This window comes from Oncorhynchus kisutch, unplaced genomic scaffold, assembly GCF_002021735.2.
Source record: "Oncorhynchus kisutch isolate 150728-3 unplaced genomic scaffold, Okis_V2 scaffold1502, whole genome shotgun sequence".
NCBI classification, from domain to species: domain Eukaryota; kingdom Metazoa; phylum Chordata; class Actinopteri; order Salmoniformes; family Salmonidae; genus Oncorhynchus; species Oncorhynchus kisutch.
In genome coordinates, this window is record NW_022263447.1 from 1 (window position 1) to 18,295 (window position 18,295).

Below are 18,295 nucleotides of genomic sequence, written 5' to 3' on the forward strand. Positions count from 1 at the left end.
CCCCATAGAACCCTATTTGGTTCTTTCCACAAGGGTTCTACATGGAACCAAAAGGGTTCTCCTACGGGGACAGTGGAAGAATACTTTGTGACCCTTTTTCTAAGAGGGGTTGGTAAGAGGAAGAGACCGCACCATAAATACCTTCCTATCGCCTCTCTTGTCTGGCAGGTTTGGGGAACAATACAGTTAGCAGGTGTTTGGTAGAGTAGGGAGGGAGGGGCCCTCCAGCTACAAAATCATTTCAACCTAAAGTAGCTCTAAAGTATTTAACCTACACTCTTACAAAAAAGGGTTCCAAAAGAGTTCTTCGGCTGACCCATAGGAGAACCCTTTTTGATTCCAGTTAGAAACCGTTTGTAGAAAAGGGTTCTACATGGAACACAAAAGCATTCTACCTGCAACCAAAAAGCCTTTAAGGTTCTAGAATCTAGATAGCAAACAAAATGATAAGAGTGTAGCCAGCCCCTCAGAGGTTTCCTATTCAAGCATACAGTAGTTTGACCTCAATAGGTACTTAAGGCTTACTCTCACTTTCTCATTGAAGTTTAAAAACAAATACTGATGTTTTTGGTCAGGGAAGAGAAAGAGGAATGACTGATGTGTTGTAGGAGAACCAGAAAGGCGAGTCCCTCATGAAATGCTGGTCCAACTTGTATTAAGTGTCAACTTAATTAAGGGCTTGCAAAGCCTTCTTGACAGTATCACAAGACAACAGCTGTGTTTTACACCAACCACCCCAATGGCCTCCAAACTGAAGTATTCAGACAGCAACACTTTGACATTTCAGTTATACGTTGTGTATAGTCAACAACAGAAGATGTGTTGTAGATGTTCAAACTATCAACAAACTACCAACTGCAGCGCTGTTGCTATGCAACAGCTTGCTGGAGTGACAGTGACTGTAGGGTTAGGTTTAGGCTGACTTTCACTGAACCCTTATAGTTCTATAAAGCACCATTTCTCCTAAAGGTTTGAGGCTGACTTCCTTACCTTAATTTTCTTGCCCTCGATGTCCACTGTCCGCACGGTGAAGTCCACTCCTATGGTGTTCTGTTGCCTCTCTGAGAACTGTCCTGACTTGAAGCTCTGGACCACGCAGGTCTTGCCCACGTTAGAATCTCCAATCAGGATGATCTTGAACAAGAAATCAAAGGATTCGTCCTGCTGCTCCACTCCTCCAGTTGGCTGTTGCATCGTGAAGAGGAGTGGGCTGTCTGGGCCTGGGAGCCACACCAAGATACTGACTTAGTGTCACGTCACAATGCTATGACTATGTTATAACTGTGTTATAAGCAAGTGAGTGATGTCTGCCTTACAATGCTATCTATCCCCTGATGGTTGTTGCTAGGTTATAATCCCAGATGACCTAGGGTCTCTTGTTGACTTGTACCTGTCGCTTCGTGACTTCTAAATCCTCCCTGGCCAGAGAAGGTTCTTCCATATACAGTAGCTTCAGTACTGTAGTAGGTCACAGCACAAGTGTGGAAAATAGCATTCTTTAGTTGATCAGGTTTGAAACAGGATTTCCTTCTGGCCATATAACCACCTCAGAGCTGAAAACGGAGCACAGGTCTTTCAGTCAGGCCCAGAATGTTCCTCCAATCAGGCCTCTCTCCGCCCCGTACATCCACCAGGTGAGGATAACAGCGGCTCAATTCTCCAGGAAGAAAGCATTCCCTTTCTGCTCCCGACCAGCCTCCTCTCAGGTGTTGCCCCAGTTCATTTCCAACGGCAACAGAGTGCACTGAACAGCCAGTAGTACGCACTACTCTTCCACACAGAAAAAGAACAGATTGAGTCTCCTTTACACTGTCAAAAGAGCTGCCGTCTTTCTCCTCCAGATTGTCTTTGTTAGTGGATGTTACTTTCTCTTCCTCCATCCACCTGTTGCCTTCCCGCCCTCATTAGGTTTTTCCGTCTCTTTCTACCAATGTAATCCCGCCCTACCTGCTAATCGTCACGTGAGCTCCCACCTGTGGTATTGTGGGAAATGTAGTGTTTCAGTTCTCATTGACATTGCTCTCAGAACCTGGATACAATCTGTTAAAAATATTTTGTTTAAACACTTTCCAAATTAAATAGATACCAAAATAGATACTAAAACAGAAATACCGTTTTGATTTATTATAATTATATATCATGTTATTATTATTGTCTTTAACTGTGAGAAAAACAACTTTCAGTATTTATGGAAATTCTGCCTCACATTCTATTCAATGTTGGAACTCAGAACTGTAAAGCAGTTGTTTTGAATTAAACATTCTATTCAAATGACTAGCATCTTCCAGAACACTTAAATCAAAACATTCTCCACCACAACATAACTCCGGCTTGTGGATTGGTGGAGCAATGGCTTGGCTACCTTTGCAGGGTCTTGGGGACAGTGACAGAGAGTATGAGATGACGAGTGTTGATCTCCAGGGGGAGAAAAGGAAAGAGTTTCGGGGAAAAAGAAAACATCAAAATAAAATGAAAGAAAACTTAAAAGTAGAAGAAAATGACTTTCAGAAGAAGAGGGAACAGATGGATGAAGAGGAGAATAAATAGGGGGGGAACTGGATGAGAAAGAAAGGCTGGAGCTGGCAGTAGACCAGGCAAGACAAGCAGCGAGGGAGTGTGATCCAATCAGATCTGTGATACCGAAAAAGACAGAGAATCAGGAAGAGAAAAGGAAGAATGGAGTGCAGAGATAAGGCAGTCTGAGAGACGGAGAGAAGGTACATCTGAAGCAAGATGGGGAGTTGGAAGGGCATCTAATTAAGATGGAGAGAGAGAAGGTTGTTAGAGGCAGAGTATAGGAGGACAAGAGAAGAGAAGGAGGAGGTAGAGCTGGAGAGAAAAGAGAGAAAAGGTACATGAGGAGATGGAGAGCAGAAGGGAAGAAAGAGAGAGAGAAAAGGTGCACAGTGGCGATGGAGAGAGCAGAAGGGAAGGAAGAGAGAGAAAAGGTGCATGAGGAGATGGAGAGAGCAGAAGGGAAGGAAGAGAGAGAAAAGGTGCATGAGGAGATGGAGAGAGCAGAAGGGAAGGAAGAGAGAGAAAAGGTGCATGAGGAGATGGAGAGAGCAGAAGGGAAGGAAGAGAGAGAAAGGTGCATGAGGAGATGGAGAGAGCAGAAGGGAAGGAAGAGAGAGAGAAAGGTGCGTGAGGAGATGGAGAGAGCAGAAGGGAAGGAAGAGAGAGAAAAGGTGCGTGAGGAGATGGAGAGAGCAGAAGGGAAGGAAGAGAGAGAGAAAAGATGCGTGAGGAGATGGAGAGCAGAAGGGAAGGAAGAGAGAGAGAAAAGATGCGTGAGGAGATGGAGAGAGCAGAAGGGAAGGAAGAGAGAGAGAGAAAAGATGCGTGAGGAGATGGAGAGAGCAGAAGGGAAGGAAGAGAGAGAGAGAAAAGATGCGTGAGGAGATGGAGAGAGCAGAAGGGAAGGAAGAGAGAAAAGGTGCATGTGGAGATGGAGAGCTGAGAAGGAGGAGGTAGAGCTGGAGAAGGAGAGAGCCAGGAGAAGGAAATGATAGATTTAGAGGATAACAGAGTTAACCAGAAGAAGCTTTGGTTAGAGTGGAACAGCTAGAGAGAGAGATACGCTGGAGTACCAGCTATAGCTGGAGGACCGTCAGGAAATATCAGGGGCCCTTCTTAGCCTGGGAACCAGTCTGTTTGTGCCATCATGCCTCTGCTTGTCATGCCAAACACATGATAACACAAACAGATCTGGGAACAGGCTAGGCCCCTCTCTCTAGGATGTGTGCATCTAACTAACTTGATGAGTTAATATCTACTGCCCTCCTGTGATTTCACAGTGCAATGCAGGTCATTTGGGGAGCCATGACAATGGAACCACAGCATCGCAGCACGTTGCCAAGGAAACTTCTGCCACACAGGCAAATAGAACAAAGTAGTTTATTGAATTAACGTAAAATGATATTATGCGTATGTACTACAGTAGCCTGGGTGCCAGTCTGTTGAGTGAACATTCCACCCCTTGTACTCCGTGTCACATGCCAAATGTTTAGCATGACAAGGAGTGGAATGATAGCTAAACAGACTGGTACCCGGGCTACAACCACTGGTCTAATATCATACAGTTTAGAGTCCTTCATTACATCTTCATTGTTTTAATCAACTTTTCCCCCTGAGTCAGACTGTATTCAGTTGGAAGAAAGAGAAAGGAAGCAGAGACAAAGACAGAAGGCAGAACAGGAGGGAAAGAGGAAGAGAGGAGGATGATAGGAGAGAACAGGAGGAGAAGAGGAAGAGAGGATGAGAGGAGAGAACAGGAGGAAAAGAGGAAAAGAGGAAGAGAGGATGATGAGAGCAAACGGAAAAGACAAAGGCAGAAAATGAAATGAGGATGGGAGAGGACAAAGGTCATTGGAGGAAATGCCATTTTTGTCAGAGTCTGATTGTGACTTCCTGTGATAATGTCATTTTGATAATACAGATGGGTTTAGGAAAAAATATATATATTTTTAAGAGATGTTGGTTGTCGAATAAAGGACCATAATGTTAAGATGCTTGTCCCTTTATTCAAGACACTGTAACCAACACTGAGGCACTTCAACGGTTAAATGGTTACCAATTATTTACAACAGAAAAACAAACCACAGGTTTTACAGAACCTTTGACAGCCAATAAGAAGACTCTTGCTGGCAGTCAGATGGATAATCAGTTAAACAGTAATACTTTGGACAACACAGTAGAGATGTCTAATGTCTAATAATGTCCCAAGTTGTCCTTTCATGTGTGTTATGTGTGTACATAATATGGATGCATTGCTAGCCTGATCCCAGATCTGTTTGTGGTCTGGCCAATGACAACTCCATTGCTGTCATTGCCAAGCCAACTCTTTGTCACCCATTGTCATGTTTGGCTTGACACAAATGAGTGACAGGAGTTGTCATGATGGCACAAACAGACTGGCACTCAGACTAGTGCATTGAGTCTCCTTCATAAGAGAACCATTTCATGTCAGACACTCTGCTGTGTCACACAGCTCTCTGTATTGAGGTGGTTGAGAGGTGAAGATCACAGGTGGCACATCAACCTTTCTTCTCATCTGGCAGAGTATTGTGATGGCCAGGACAACTCCAACATCCTGAGGACCAGACACACAGTAACGGTTCAGTCAGGATTGACGGAGCAGGTGACCAGATGCTGAGTGTAAGAGATAATGGTTCAATCTAATAGGCCTACACTCGAAAGGTACGGTAATAAAAGAGTATGGAACAGCGTTTGGTTCAATAAGTTTTAAATTCAGGTAGAGTCAATTGAAATTAACTTCCTGAATTGAAAAATCCACATAAAAAACTATGGACAATTTTGAATTTGTGCATTGAATTTCAATTGACTGAATTGAAAAAAACTGAATTGACTGCAACCCTGGAAAGGTGAAATAAACGGCCGGCCCACTGATTGACGAGGGTGGCATTTTCTGAGCTAAACTGCTAAGACCCACCTCCAACAACAACACATAGAACCTCACATAATTCTGCCCCAAAACAATCTCTCAACCAGTGGCATATGGGCTTTTTATGTGAGCGCTGATGTCACCCTTTGAGAAGCAGTCCCCACATTGTCAAAGGTGCTAAATGATTTGCTTGTCCTTCCCCCAGGGTGCTGTTGGAGAGACACATATCTGATCACTCAACCAACATACAGGGAAAAAAATGATCTAACATAAATAATGTAGTAGATTTAGGATATGTAAGAAAGACCTTTTCTGTAGCCTACAGGCTGGAGATAAAAATGTAATGAGACACACTTTTTTACATCATGCAGCTTTCTCCAATCAAATAGCCTGACCTAAACGGAGGTCAATCAAATAGCCTGACCTAAACGGAGGTCAATCAAATAGCCTGACCTAAACGGAGGTCAATCAAATAGCCTAACCTAAACAGAGGTCAATCAAATAGCCTAACCTAAACGGAGGTCAATCAAATAGCCTGACCTAAACGGAGGTCAATCAAATAGAACATTTGCTGTCATTATAACAAACAACATGTCCTAAAAACAGGACAGGTCAAAGTGAAATGAATAATCACAGCTGTTGTCCAGGAGTTTCATCCCGTTGTCATGATCAGTGGTTTCAAGTTGGTATCTGTCCAGTTGACAAGCTGATCACAATGAAAAATAAAATATTTACAATGTAAAAACATTGCAAATAGTCTCCTGAGAACTAATCCTGAGATTAGTCACAGGAATCAGGACTAATAAAGCCAATGTAACGGCCGGTTTTCCAAAGGTGGTCCTACCACATGGATGGGCCTACCACATGGATGGGCCTACCACATGGATGGGCCTACCACATGGATGGGCCTACCACATGGATGGGCCTACCACATGGATGGGCATTCATACAATTCCATTGTGTCTTTTTTTGGTCCTGTTCGGATGTCGTTTTTATGTGTTTTACCAAACGGTAGGCTTACCACATACGATGCATTCAGAGAGTATTCAGACCATTTGACTTTTTCAAAATGTTATGTTACGGCCATATTCCCAAAAAAATATTAAATAGTTTTTCCCCTCATCAATCTACACACAATATCCCATAAAAACAAGGCATCATTTTGGGGGGGAAATGTTCTTAATTAAAAAAAAAAAAAAACTGAATGAACACATTTCCATAGGTATCCAGACCCTTTACTCAGTACTTTGTTGAAGCACCTTTGGCAGTAATTACAGTCTCAAGTCTTCTTGGATATAACACTACAATATTTGGGGAGTTTCTCCCATTCTTCTCTGCAGATCCTCTCAAGCTCTGTCAGGTTGGATAGCGCTGCACAGCTATTCCGGCCTCTCCAGAGATGTTAGATCGGGTTCATGTCTGAGCTCTGGCTGGGCCACTCGAGGACATTCAGAGACTTGTCCCAAAGCCACTCCTGCGTTGTCTTGGCTGTGTGCTTAGGCTCGTTGTCCTGTTGGAAGCTGAACCTTGGCCCCAGTCTGAGATCCTGAGGGCTCTGGAGCAGATTTTCATCAAGGATCCCTCTGTACTTTGCTCCGTTCATCTTTCCCTCGATCCTGACTAGTCTCTCAGTCCCTGCCACTGAAAAACATCCCCACAGCATGATGCTGCCACTGCCATGCTTCACCGTAGGGATGATGCCAGGTTTCCTCCAGACGTGATGCTTGGCATTCAGGCCATAGAGTTCAATCTTGATTTCATCAGACCAGATAATCTTGTTTCTCATGGTAAGAGTCCTTTAGATGCCTTTTGGCAAACTCCAAACGGAAGTCTGGCCACTCTATCATAAAGGCCTGATTGGTGGAGTGCTGCAGATGGTTATCCTTCTGGAAGGTTTTCCCATTTCCACAGAGGGACTCTGTAGGTCTGTCAGAGTGACCATTGTGTTCTTGGTCACTTCCCTGACCTAAGCCCTTCTTCCCCAATTACTCAGTTTGGCCGGGCGGCTCTAGGAAGTGTCTTGGTGGTTCCACACTTCTTCCATTTAAGAATGATGGACGCCATTGTGTCCTTGGGGACCTTGAATGGACCAGATCTGTGCCTCGACATTATATAGACAGGTCTGTGCCTTTCTTAATCATGTCCAATCAATTGAATTTACCACAGATGGACTCCAATCAAGTTGTAGAAACATATCAAGAATGATCAATGGAAACAGCATGCACTTGAGCTCAATTTTGAGTCTTAAAGCAAAAGGTCTGAATAGTTATGTAAATAAGGTATTTCTGTTTTTTATTTTAATACATTTGCTAAAATAAAAAATAAAAAATGTTTTCTGGGGTATTGTGTGTAGATTGATGAAGATTTCTTTTTTTATTTAATCCATTTTAGAATAATGCTGTAACGTAATTTTTTGGGGAAAAAGTTTAGGGGTCTGAATACTTTCCGAATGCACTGTAGATGGGCATTAATAACATTCCATGTCAGGCCAAACTGTAGGCTACACTTCAGGTGACACCTTTTGTACAACTTTTTTTGCGGCAGTTCAGGACCGGCCTTGATTTCCAACAGACATTTGTTTTGGTCCGGACCAAATCTGAACCAATCATGTTTGGTTCAGATTTTGTCCGGTCTGGACCAGCCTTGATTTGGCCCAAACATAGATGTCTAGAAATTACTTATTCTCAACTTTCATTCAGAACCAACCATGTGCATGATTTCAACATCTGTAAAATACACATCTTCAACTTTCATTCATCTTTCTTTCAGACGTCATTTTGCTTACGGGACTGTTCTAGTTTTGCGGGGTTGGTATTTTTTGGTCTTGCCTATGGAGGCAGAATGGCTCGGCCCTAGTTAAATAGTACAGAAATATATTAGAAATACATACCCATAATGCTGTCAGTGCTACGAATATTCCTATTCCCAGGCTGATTGCATTGCTCTCAACAGAGATCAGGATGGGAAGACATGGCTGAAAATGAACAATTAAGAGTTTGTCATTTTGTGTGAAAAACAAGAGTATACAGCTCAGTATTATATCAGAACTTAAACAAACATCAGTTTATTGTATCAATGAGTACTGTACAAGTCATCTCTATGGATCCAACTAGCATTATGACATTCTAGTGGATACACAGCTGCCAGCAAAACATTTTGAGCAAAATTACGAGCAAAACAGTTTAGTTGCACCCTCTTGACAGCAGATACATTAAAAGAATTGTGTAATTCTACGCATTTTAACTTGGGGTGTAGAGAAAATGTTGCCGTTTTAAAGCAAGTTCGCTGCAATTCTACACATTTTGCCATGGGGCAGAGGAAAATGAGCTGTTTTACAGATAATTTCCTGCAATTCTACACATTTTGCCATGGGGTGGTGAGAAATGTATGCCGTTTTTAATATGACATCATAGTGAGACTGACTAACCACATCAACGAGGGCCCCATGGGTAGTAATTTGGCCATGATAACAAGTTTAGATAACTGTCTGCTAACCTAATTTAGCAATCTAAAAAATATTATCTGACGTGGGTTAGGGCTGGTTAGGGCTAGTAGATCTGAGGGCCTTCAAAATGGCCACCAGTTGCCCATCCCTGGTGAAGTGGAATGACATGTTTTTACCTTTTCATATACCAGCATGTTTTCATCCATTAATCCCTTGTGGTCATCATCCTCAGACGAATTACTTTTGTGATAGTGAATAACAAATCTTGTATTGTTACCAGGAGCAACCTGAAATAGAATGTGACAAGGTTTAAAACAGTGCTCCACTTTAGCTGCATGATTTCTTACTAGGCTGCAGCATGGCATCCATTATGTGTCTGGTCCAAATGTGTTCTATCGTATTTGTGGGTCTTTTAGAGTATTGTCATGTACATCTTCCTCAGTTTATTTATGGTCGTCTTGTCACTGTCCTTATCGTCTCTTTTTTAAATTTTGTTTTAAAAACACATTTTAAAAGATAGAATAAAAAATGTATTGCTCTTACCAAAAGACATAACAGATTTATTTAACACAGACTGACCAACTGAATCAGATCCTCCTCAGCATACAAAAAACAACATCAACAAGATAACTTATTTAACGCAGCAGACTCACACATTTAAAGTCTGTTGAGTCCTCATCAGAACAGAGACAGGAGATGGGGATGTCTGTGCCCCAGTCTTGGTAGCCTTGTACGAGCCCACAGCATTTGAACTGAAAGTGAAGGAAACAGCACAACAGGCATTTTAAAAACAATTAGGCAATTAGGCAAACAATTACCATATATAGTTAAGGCCTGGAGAAACCTCCATGGAGAAATCTCCAATGAAAGTGTTTTTAGTCCAGGCCTTGGTTTACATAATATGGAAAACCGTCCCTAAAGACACACATACATTGAATTGGCACCCTGGGACTTTGAATTGGCACCCTGGGACATTGAATTGGCACCCTGGGACTTTGAATCGGCACAAGCAGAGACCATAAGAAGAATTAAATGAAGGTGACTTACGTTAGTCTGTATGTTGTATATCGTTTCTATATCAGTTTGTTTCGCTCCACTCAGAGGCATCATCGCTAGATGTTCCTCTCTGGTTAACTCCTCCATCTTGAAATGAATCAAGTTAACATTCAGTGTTATAGTCACAGCTGAAACCTATAATCAGCTTGGAAATTTGAAATAGACAGATACAGTACATTGAATTATCAAGAATCAGATACATTGCACCATCATACAATAACTTCTCAAATATATTTTCACCAGAACAGCAAACAAACATTGTCTCAAGGTTGAATTAGAAAATGAAGACATAAACAGGTAACTGCCAAAACTAATGGAAACCCCTGAGTAAATGAGGGACACAGAGTATATTGAAAGCAGGTGCTTCCACACAGGTGTGGTTCCTGAGTTAATTAAGCAATTAATATCCCATCATGCTTTGGGTCATGTACAGTATGAAAATGATTTTGGCTACCATGGCTACTTCCCCATGGCTAGGGCTCCCGAGTGGTGCAGCGGTCTAAGGCATCACTACAGACCCAGGTTCGATCCCGGGCTGTATCGTAACCGGCCGTGATCGGGAGTCCCATTGGCCCAGCGTCGTCTGGGTTAGGGGAAGGTTTGGCCAGGGGGGCTTTACAAGTAGGCCGTCATTATAAATAAGAATGTGTTCTTAACTGACTTGCCTAGTTAAATAAAGGTTAAATAAAGGTTAAATAAAGGTTAAATAAAATAAAAACGGATGATATGCTGCCATCCAAAGGGTATGTTTGCCTGTTTGCTTTGAGAGACTAGTCAAGGACCATATCACCTCCACCCTACCTGACACCCTGGACCCACTCCAATTTGCTTACCGCCCAAATAGGTCCACAGACGATGCAATCTCAACCACACTGCACACTGCCCTAACCCATCTGGACAAGAGGAATACCTATGTGAGAATGCTGTTCATCTACTACAGCTCAGCATTTAACACCATAGTACCCTCCAAACTCGCATCATCGACCCCGCCCTGTGCAACTGGGTACTGGACTTCCTGACGGGCCGCCCCCAGGTGGTGAGGGTAGGTAACAACATCTCCACCCCGCTGATCCTCAACACTGGGGCCCCACAAGGGTGTGTTCTGAGCCCTCTCCTGTACTCCCTGTTCACCCACGACTGCGTGGCCACGCACACCTCCAACTCAATCATCAAGTTTGCGGACGACACAACAGTGGTAGGCTTGATTACCAACAACGACGAGACGGCCTACAGGGAGGAGGTGAGGGCCCTCGGAGTGTGGTGTCAGGAAAATAACCTCACACTCAACATCAACAAAACTAAGGAGATGATTGTGGACTTCAGGAAACAGCAGAGGGAACACCCCCCTATCCACATCGATGGAACAGTAGTGGAGAGGGTAGTAAGTTTTAAGTTCCTCGGCGTACACATCACAGACAAACTGAATTGGTCCACCCACACAGACAGCATCTTGAAGAAGGCGCAGCAGCGCCTCTTCCACCTCAGGAGGCTGAAGAAATTCAGCTTGTCACCAAAAGCACTCACAAACTTCTACAGATGCACACACGAGAGCATCCTGGCGGGCTGTATCACCGCCTGGTACGGCAACTGCTCCGCCCACAACCGTTAGGCTCTCCAGAGGGTAGTGAGGTCTGCACAACGCATCACCGGGGGCAAACTACCTGCCCTCCAGGACACCTACACCACCCGATGTCACAGGAAGGCCATAAAGATCATCAAGGACAACAACCACCCGAGCCACTGCCTGTTCACCCCGCTATCATCCAGAAGGCGAGGTCAGTACAGGTGCATCAAAGCTGGGACCGAGAGACTGAAAAACAGCTTCTATCTCAAGGCCATCAGACTGTTAAACAGCCACCACTAACATTGAGTGGCTGCTGCTAACACACTGACTCAACTCCAGCCACTTTAATAATGGGAATTGATGTAAAATATATCACTAGCCACTTTAAACAATGCTACTTAATATAATGTTTACATACCCTACATTATTTATCTCATATGTATACGTATATACTGTACTCTATATCATCTACTACATCTTTATGTAATACATGTATCACTAGCCACTTTAAACTATGCCACTTTGTTTACATACTCATCTCATATGTATATACTGTACTCGATACCATCTACTGCATCTTGCCTATGCCGCTCTGTACCACCACTCATTCATATATCTTTATGTACATATTCTTTATCCCTTTACACTTGTGTGTATAAGGTAGTAGTTTTGGAATTGTTTACTCGTTGGTTATTACTGCATTGTCGGAACTAGAAGCACAAGCATTTCACTACACTCGCATTAACATCTGCTAACCATGTGTATGTGACAAATAAAATGTGATTTGATTTGATTTGTCACTGAATGTTTTGATGAGCATGGAAACGATCTATGTAAAACCATAGGCCATTGCTGTCTCAGTCACCAGATCTCAACCCAATTGAACACTTATGTGAGATTCTGAAGCAGCTCCTAAGACAGTGTTTTCCATCAACAAAACACCAAATTATGGAATTCATTGTGAAAGAATGGTCTCGCATCCCTCCAATAGACTTCTAGACACTTGTAGAATAAATGCCAAGGTGCAGTAAAGCTGTTCTGGCTCGTGGTGCCCCAACGCCCTATTAAACCACTTTATGTTGGTGTTTTCCATTATTTTGCCAGTTACCTGTGTGTGTATATATATATATATATATAGACTACTGTACCTCGTGTTTGGAATAATATGCTTTCACGCACTCCACAAACAGGTACAGGCTGGCCAGTGACATACCTACAGAAAACTACACACATACAGAGGTTGTCAAGCAAAATCAATACTTAAGGTTCATTCAAAACTTATCCTGCTTTTTGGGAAACATGTCATGGGGAAAGTGTTGACTGGTTTCAGTTGAGTTGTATGGCATGGCATTACCTATCAGAAAGGAACAGTTTGCAGCAGAGAAGTCAAGTCGGTAGCCAGATCCCAGACCTGTTTGTGCTGTCTAACCAACTCCTATGATAATTATCCAAGACAAACCGACAGATCTGGGATCAGGCTAACACTTTGAGACAGGTCTCGGCAGGCTTACCAGAACCACAGCCCATTTCTTCTCCTTGCGAGCGCCATAGACACCAAAGATAGACAGGACCAGGGTTGCTGCTTCTAGGACATACAGAACTACTATCCCAGGCAGAATCTCCTCTATCTGTGCATAGGAAGACAAGCCAGATTAATGATATGGCAACTGTGGGTTTATAATCATAATATTACAATGATGCTGATGGATTCTAGCCTGGTCTCAGATCTGTTTATGCTGTATAGCCAACTCCTATGCTTGTTGTCCTGCTAAACACTGTAGGAGTTGGAAAGACAGCACAAACAGATCTGGGACCAGGCTAGATGGACACAGCATTATTATAATGAAATCAATATGATATAATTAGTCAATATAATAGGAGTTATAAAAAAACAGAATTACTTCTTCTGATTGGTGGAAGTACCCATGTCCAAATAATGTGATGGCCAGCAAGAGGGTGCTGATGATCTGAAGAGAATACAACACATGATACAATCATTACAATGTACAGGGTATTATTCTGAGAATTCTACTGATAATGCACAGTAAAGGTTGATACAGTCATTTGTTTCAGAGGAGTTGAGGGATCCATTTCTTCATAACTTCAATAATGCATTTGACCAACGCCATCTACAAATGGTTTTTAAGCAGACAGTAAATTGTATTTACATATATTATACCTCATTTATAAATAGACTAAGAAATTATACATGATTAAGAAATGAATAGCTGAAATATTTACTTAGTCGGCTGGTTATAAACATCGAATATCAGTTATTGACTATCCTAATATTCTGACAAATACGTGATAACTAAGGTCAGTAAGTCTATTTGAAGATGAGAATAAACATAACTAAAAAATGTAAGATATTTAGCAGCGCGAGTTAATAAACAAATAGGGGCCAAATTAAAAGGCCGAAAAATAAATAAGTAAGCTGAACACACCCACAAACCAAAGCTAAAAACGTGTTCCAGTGAAAGATTAAAGCCCAGCAGCCCAACTGCAACATTAAATACAACATTTTTATTTAATTTTAGTGCTTGTCTTGATACTGCACTATAAAACAATCGTCTCATTATTGTTGATGAAAGCGGCACCACTCTTTATTCCGTCCCGTGTAAAATGCAACTCTCACTGCTTGCGTTGAAGTTACAAAAATAACCAGCAATAATGTAAACAAATAAGGTCGTATTAAAAAACGTGTATCGACAGCCATAATTGGCAACATGCTCCTATAAAAAAACGGGTTTATCTACTCGAATACGATCACTTACACAGATCAAGACACAGACGAAAATGAACGTCCGTTTTACGCAGATATGTATTCTTCCCATTTCTATATTTGGTTATAATAAAAACAACAGTTTGGATAAGCAGTTCACTTCAGAGTTGGTCTTGCTGAAGCCCAAGATCTTTAAGTCCAGAAAATAGATTGTCTGATTCCTTTAACTGTTTCTTCTTCTTCTCAACATGAGAGTGTGTTGACATGCTGCTGAATGGTGTTTTGTGTTATGGGAGGGACTAGCCCGCATGAACGCAACGCCCCATGAACTTGACTTATATTTTCTTTAAATGCGCTCTCCCAGAAGTTAGAGAGAGATGTGCAACCACAGCAGTAAGATTTGTGGCCAGTTGCCCTGAGAAAACGGTAACAAGTGGAGTACAAACAACATTGTAAATATTGATTTGTTTATTGTCTGCCCTCCTATCGGTTGTCTTGGCAGAACAAAGCATCTCCTGTGTGAATCCAGAGGTCCAGTCCAGAGCAAGGAGGCCTGAGTGAACATGAAATCACATAATCAGCCATTTCTGGACAACTATGGAATCACCACTTGCGTCCAAAATGGCACCCTATTCCCTAGTGCTCTATAGGCCCTGGTCAAAAAGTAGTGCACTATATAGGGAATAGAGTGCTATTTGAGAAGCAACCCCATTGGGTCTCTAGGAATCCAGAGAAGGGCCAAGTGTTAAGCAATGTCAATGTCAATGCAACCCCACAAAACATCTGGAGCACATTATGTACAGAGGAAGATAGTAATGGAACAGACTCAAGCATATGATAGCAATGGAACAGACTCAAGCATATGATAGTAATGGAACAGACTCAAGCATATGATAGTAATGGAACAGACTCAAGCATATGATAGTAATGGAACCGACTCAAGCATATGATAGCAATGGAACAGACTCAAGCATATGATAGCAATGGAACAGACTCAAGCATATGATAGTAACAGAACAGACTCAAGCATATGATAGTAACAGAACAGACTCAAGCATATGATAGTAACAGAACAGACTCAAGCATATGATAGTAACAGAACAGACTCAAGAATATTCCCCATTCACAGGAAAAGGATGTACAAATGAAGGGTTTGATTTTTTATTTATTTTATTTCACTTCTATTGAACCAGGTAGGTTAGTTGAGAACAAGTTCTCATTTGCAACTGCGACCTGGCCAAGATAAAGCATAGAAATTCGACACATACAACAACACAGAGTTACACATGGAATAAACAAAACATAGTCAATAATACAGTAGAACAAAAGAAAACAAAAAGTCTATATACAGTGAGTGCAAATGAGGTGAGGTAAGATAAGGGAGTTAAGGCAATAAATAGGCCATGGTGCAGAAGTAATTACAATATAGCAATTAAACACTGGAATGGTAGATGTGCAGAAGATGAATGTGCAAGTAGAGATACTGGGGTGCAAAGGAGCAAGATAAATAAATAAATACAGTATGGGGATGAGGTAGGTAGATAGATGGGCTGTTTACAGATGGGCTATGTACAGGTGCAGTGATCTGTAAGCTGCTCTGACAGCTGGTGCTTAAAGCAGGTGAGGGAGATATGAGTCTCCAGCTTCAGTGATTTTTGCAGTTCGTTCCAGTCATTGGCAGCAGAGAACTGGAAGGAAAGATGACCAAAGGAAGAATTGGCTTTGGGGGTGACCAGTGAGACATACCTGCTGGAGCACGTGCTACGAGTCGGTGCTGCTATGGTGACCAGTGAGCTGAGATAAGGCGTGGCTTTACCTAGCAGCGACTTGTAGATAACCTGTAGCCAGTGGGTTTGGCGACGAGTATGAAGCGAGGGCCAACCAACGAGGATAGGTGGGCATACTTATTTTACAGTAGGTTTGAAATGCTGGAGAGTAACTGTTCCTTTCTGGGTAACAGATTAGTTCAACAACTACGTAACTGAGCACATACAGTATGTCCTGTTGTTTCCTGTGAGGTCTTGATTGTCAACATGACACTCAACACTGAAACATTTTGGAAACATCCTTCCTAATTCCCTTTAGTAATCGCTGAGATAACACATTAACGGTAAATTGTCTGAAGCTATCACCACTCCACTTATGATATTACTGGTTACTCGGGAGCCAATGAATGGAGGATGGAAGGAAGCGTGAATTGTGTAGTAGTTGGAAATGTCCCAAGTGTTTACCCGTGACAGGCCCCGTAGTACTAACTGCCACCACTAGAGGGGGTGTATAGACGGTGACGGCTGTGTTCGGTGCTGTGTTTACATCTGCGTGCTGTTGACGTGGAAGAGACACAGCAGAAAGATGGTGGCGCCCTCTGCAGAGCAGCAAAACGGCCAAAGTGATGAATCTGATCTACAAAGCCCTATATCGACAAATGATGAAGACTCCGAAACAGGATTGGGTGATGGAGCACTCCCCGACTACCTTGTCGACTTGATAGAGAAAGAAATCGGAGTGGATCTGAAGTCGCTGAAGAAAGCGCTCCTGGAGAAACTGACCGTGGGAAAAAATAGTTGCTGGAAGAGCAGGTAGTTAAGTACCAAGCTAGCTAGTTAACTTTGCACACTTAAATAAGCTTTAAGTGCTGTATCAGTTATTGAATTAAAATAATAGAATAGTTAATTATGAGAATATTATTCTGCCCTTGACAGCAGATAATTTAATGTAAGTAATAAAAAATAATCTATCCAGCTAGCTAACCTTTGCTAGTTTAAGGGCGTGCATTTCCCTTTCTAACAGGTCTCCCAGGTAGCACGGTGGATCTGGGCCGATTCCGGCTGAGCGTTACACTCAGACGACATTATGTGGTCCGAGTCTGGGCCGTCCTAGGCAGTATTACTTATGTCTAGGATGCGGGGATTGAACTCGGGCCGATTCCGATGAGAGTTATCTGTCCCAAATGTACTACTTGGGTCTCGTGTCGATTGGGGCTACTCTGGCAGATGATTACACACCCTTAGTTTATGTGTCGGGGGGGGGGGGGGGGGGGGGGGGGGCTGGGGTCCGTTTTTTATATCTGGAGTACTTCTCCTGTCCTATCCGGTGTCCTGTGTGAATTCTCTAATTCTCTCCTTCTCTCTTTCTTTCTCTCTCTCGGAGGACCTGAGCCCTAGGACCATGCCCCAGGACTACCTGACATGATGACTCCTTGCTGTCCCCAGTCCACCAGGCCGTGCTGCTGCTCCAGTTTCAACTGTTCTGCCTTATTATTATACGACCATGCTGGTCATTTATGAACATTTGAACATCTTGGTCATGTTCTGTTATAATCTCCACCCGGCACAGCCAGAAGAGGACTGGCCACCCCACATAGCCTGGTTCCTCTCTAGGTTTCTTCCTAGGTTTTGGCCTTTCTAGGGAGTTTTTCCTAGCCACCGTGCTTCTACACCAGCATTGCTTGCTGTTTGGGGTTTTAGGCTGGGTTTCTGTACAGCACTTTGAGATATCAGCTGATGTACGAAGGGCTATATAAATACATTTGATTTGATTTGATTACACGGCTGCTTTATATAATTAGCATTTCATTATTTATTTATTTTTCCATATTTTAATTGTTTCTGTGATCAAAAATACAATTAACATTTAAATAAAACATTTAAGGTCCTGCTAAAGTAGTATTTTCATACTTTGTGCAAGGCAATTGACAAGCATTAAAAACTTGCTGGATGGATCCTCCCGAGTGACGCAGTGGTCTAAGACACTACATCTCAGTGCAAACTGCGTTGCTACAGATGCTAGTTCGATAACCGTGCCGACCGCGTGACCCACACAATTGGCCCAGCGTCGTCCGAGTTAAGGGAGGGTTTGGCCAGAAGCGATGTCCTTGTCCCGTCGCCCTGTAGCGACTCCTGTGGTGGGCCAGGCGCATGCACGCTGACACGGTCATCAGGTGTACAGTGTTTCCTCCTACATACATTTTTTGGGGTGGATGGGTATAATTTGAATGCATAAAATGTAGAATAGTAATGTTTAAAATGACTAAATTCGTTAATTTTGTATATATTTATTTCAATTAGCATCGGGCCCCTTCTGGGTGATTCTGGTAAGACGCCG

General features: G+C 42.5%; 2 protein-coding genes across 2 annotated transcripts; both read right to left on the bottom strand.

Annotated features, from left to right (window-relative positions):
- Window positions 1-990: 990 nt before the first annotated feature.
- On the bottom strand, window positions 991-1,782 carry LOC116366484 (ras-related protein Rab-19; the record flags this gene model as incomplete). The annotated part of the gene is given in 2 exon segments (XM_031818595.1): window positions 991-1,220; window positions 1,391-1,782. Coding segments are annotated over 2 exon segments (378 nt in total), but the record flags the coding sequence as incomplete, so codon positions are not given.
- A 2,721-nt stretch (window positions 1,783-4,503) lies between these two features.
- On the bottom strand, window positions 4,504-14,492 carry LOC109882867 (tetraspanin-8-like). Its single transcript, XM_031818596.1, has 9 exons — window positions 14,244-14,492; window positions 13,371-13,436; window positions 12,981-13,097; window positions 12,618-12,692; window positions 9,897-9,992; window positions 9,503-9,601; window positions 9,026-9,136; window positions 8,295-8,378; window positions 4,504-5,092 (listed from the first exon to the last, which is right to left on the bottom strand). Exons 1-9 carry the CDS (start codon window positions 14,301-14,303, stop codon window positions 4,961-4,963), a joined length of 840 nt encoding a protein of 279 aa, XP_031674456.1. The 5' UTR covers window positions 14,304-14,492; the 3' UTR covers window positions 4,504-4,960.
- Window positions 14,493-18,295: the final 3,803 nt, after the last annotated feature.

Excerpts from the sequence above, each read along its gene's own strand:
- LOC109882867 (XM_031818596.1), bottom strand. The coding sequence starts at position 14,303 with ATGGGAAGAATACATATCTGCGTAAAACGGACGTTCATTTTCGTCTGT. Across the intron at positions 13,098-13,370 it reads ACTTCCACCAATCAGAAGAA|ATAGAGGAGATTCTGCCTGG; the intron begins GTAATTCTGTTT and ends TCCTATGCACAG. Across the intron at positions 8,379-9,025 it reads ACATGCTGGTATATGAAAAG|CCATGTCTTCCCATCCTGAT; the intron begins GTAAAAACATGT and ends GTTCATTTTCAG.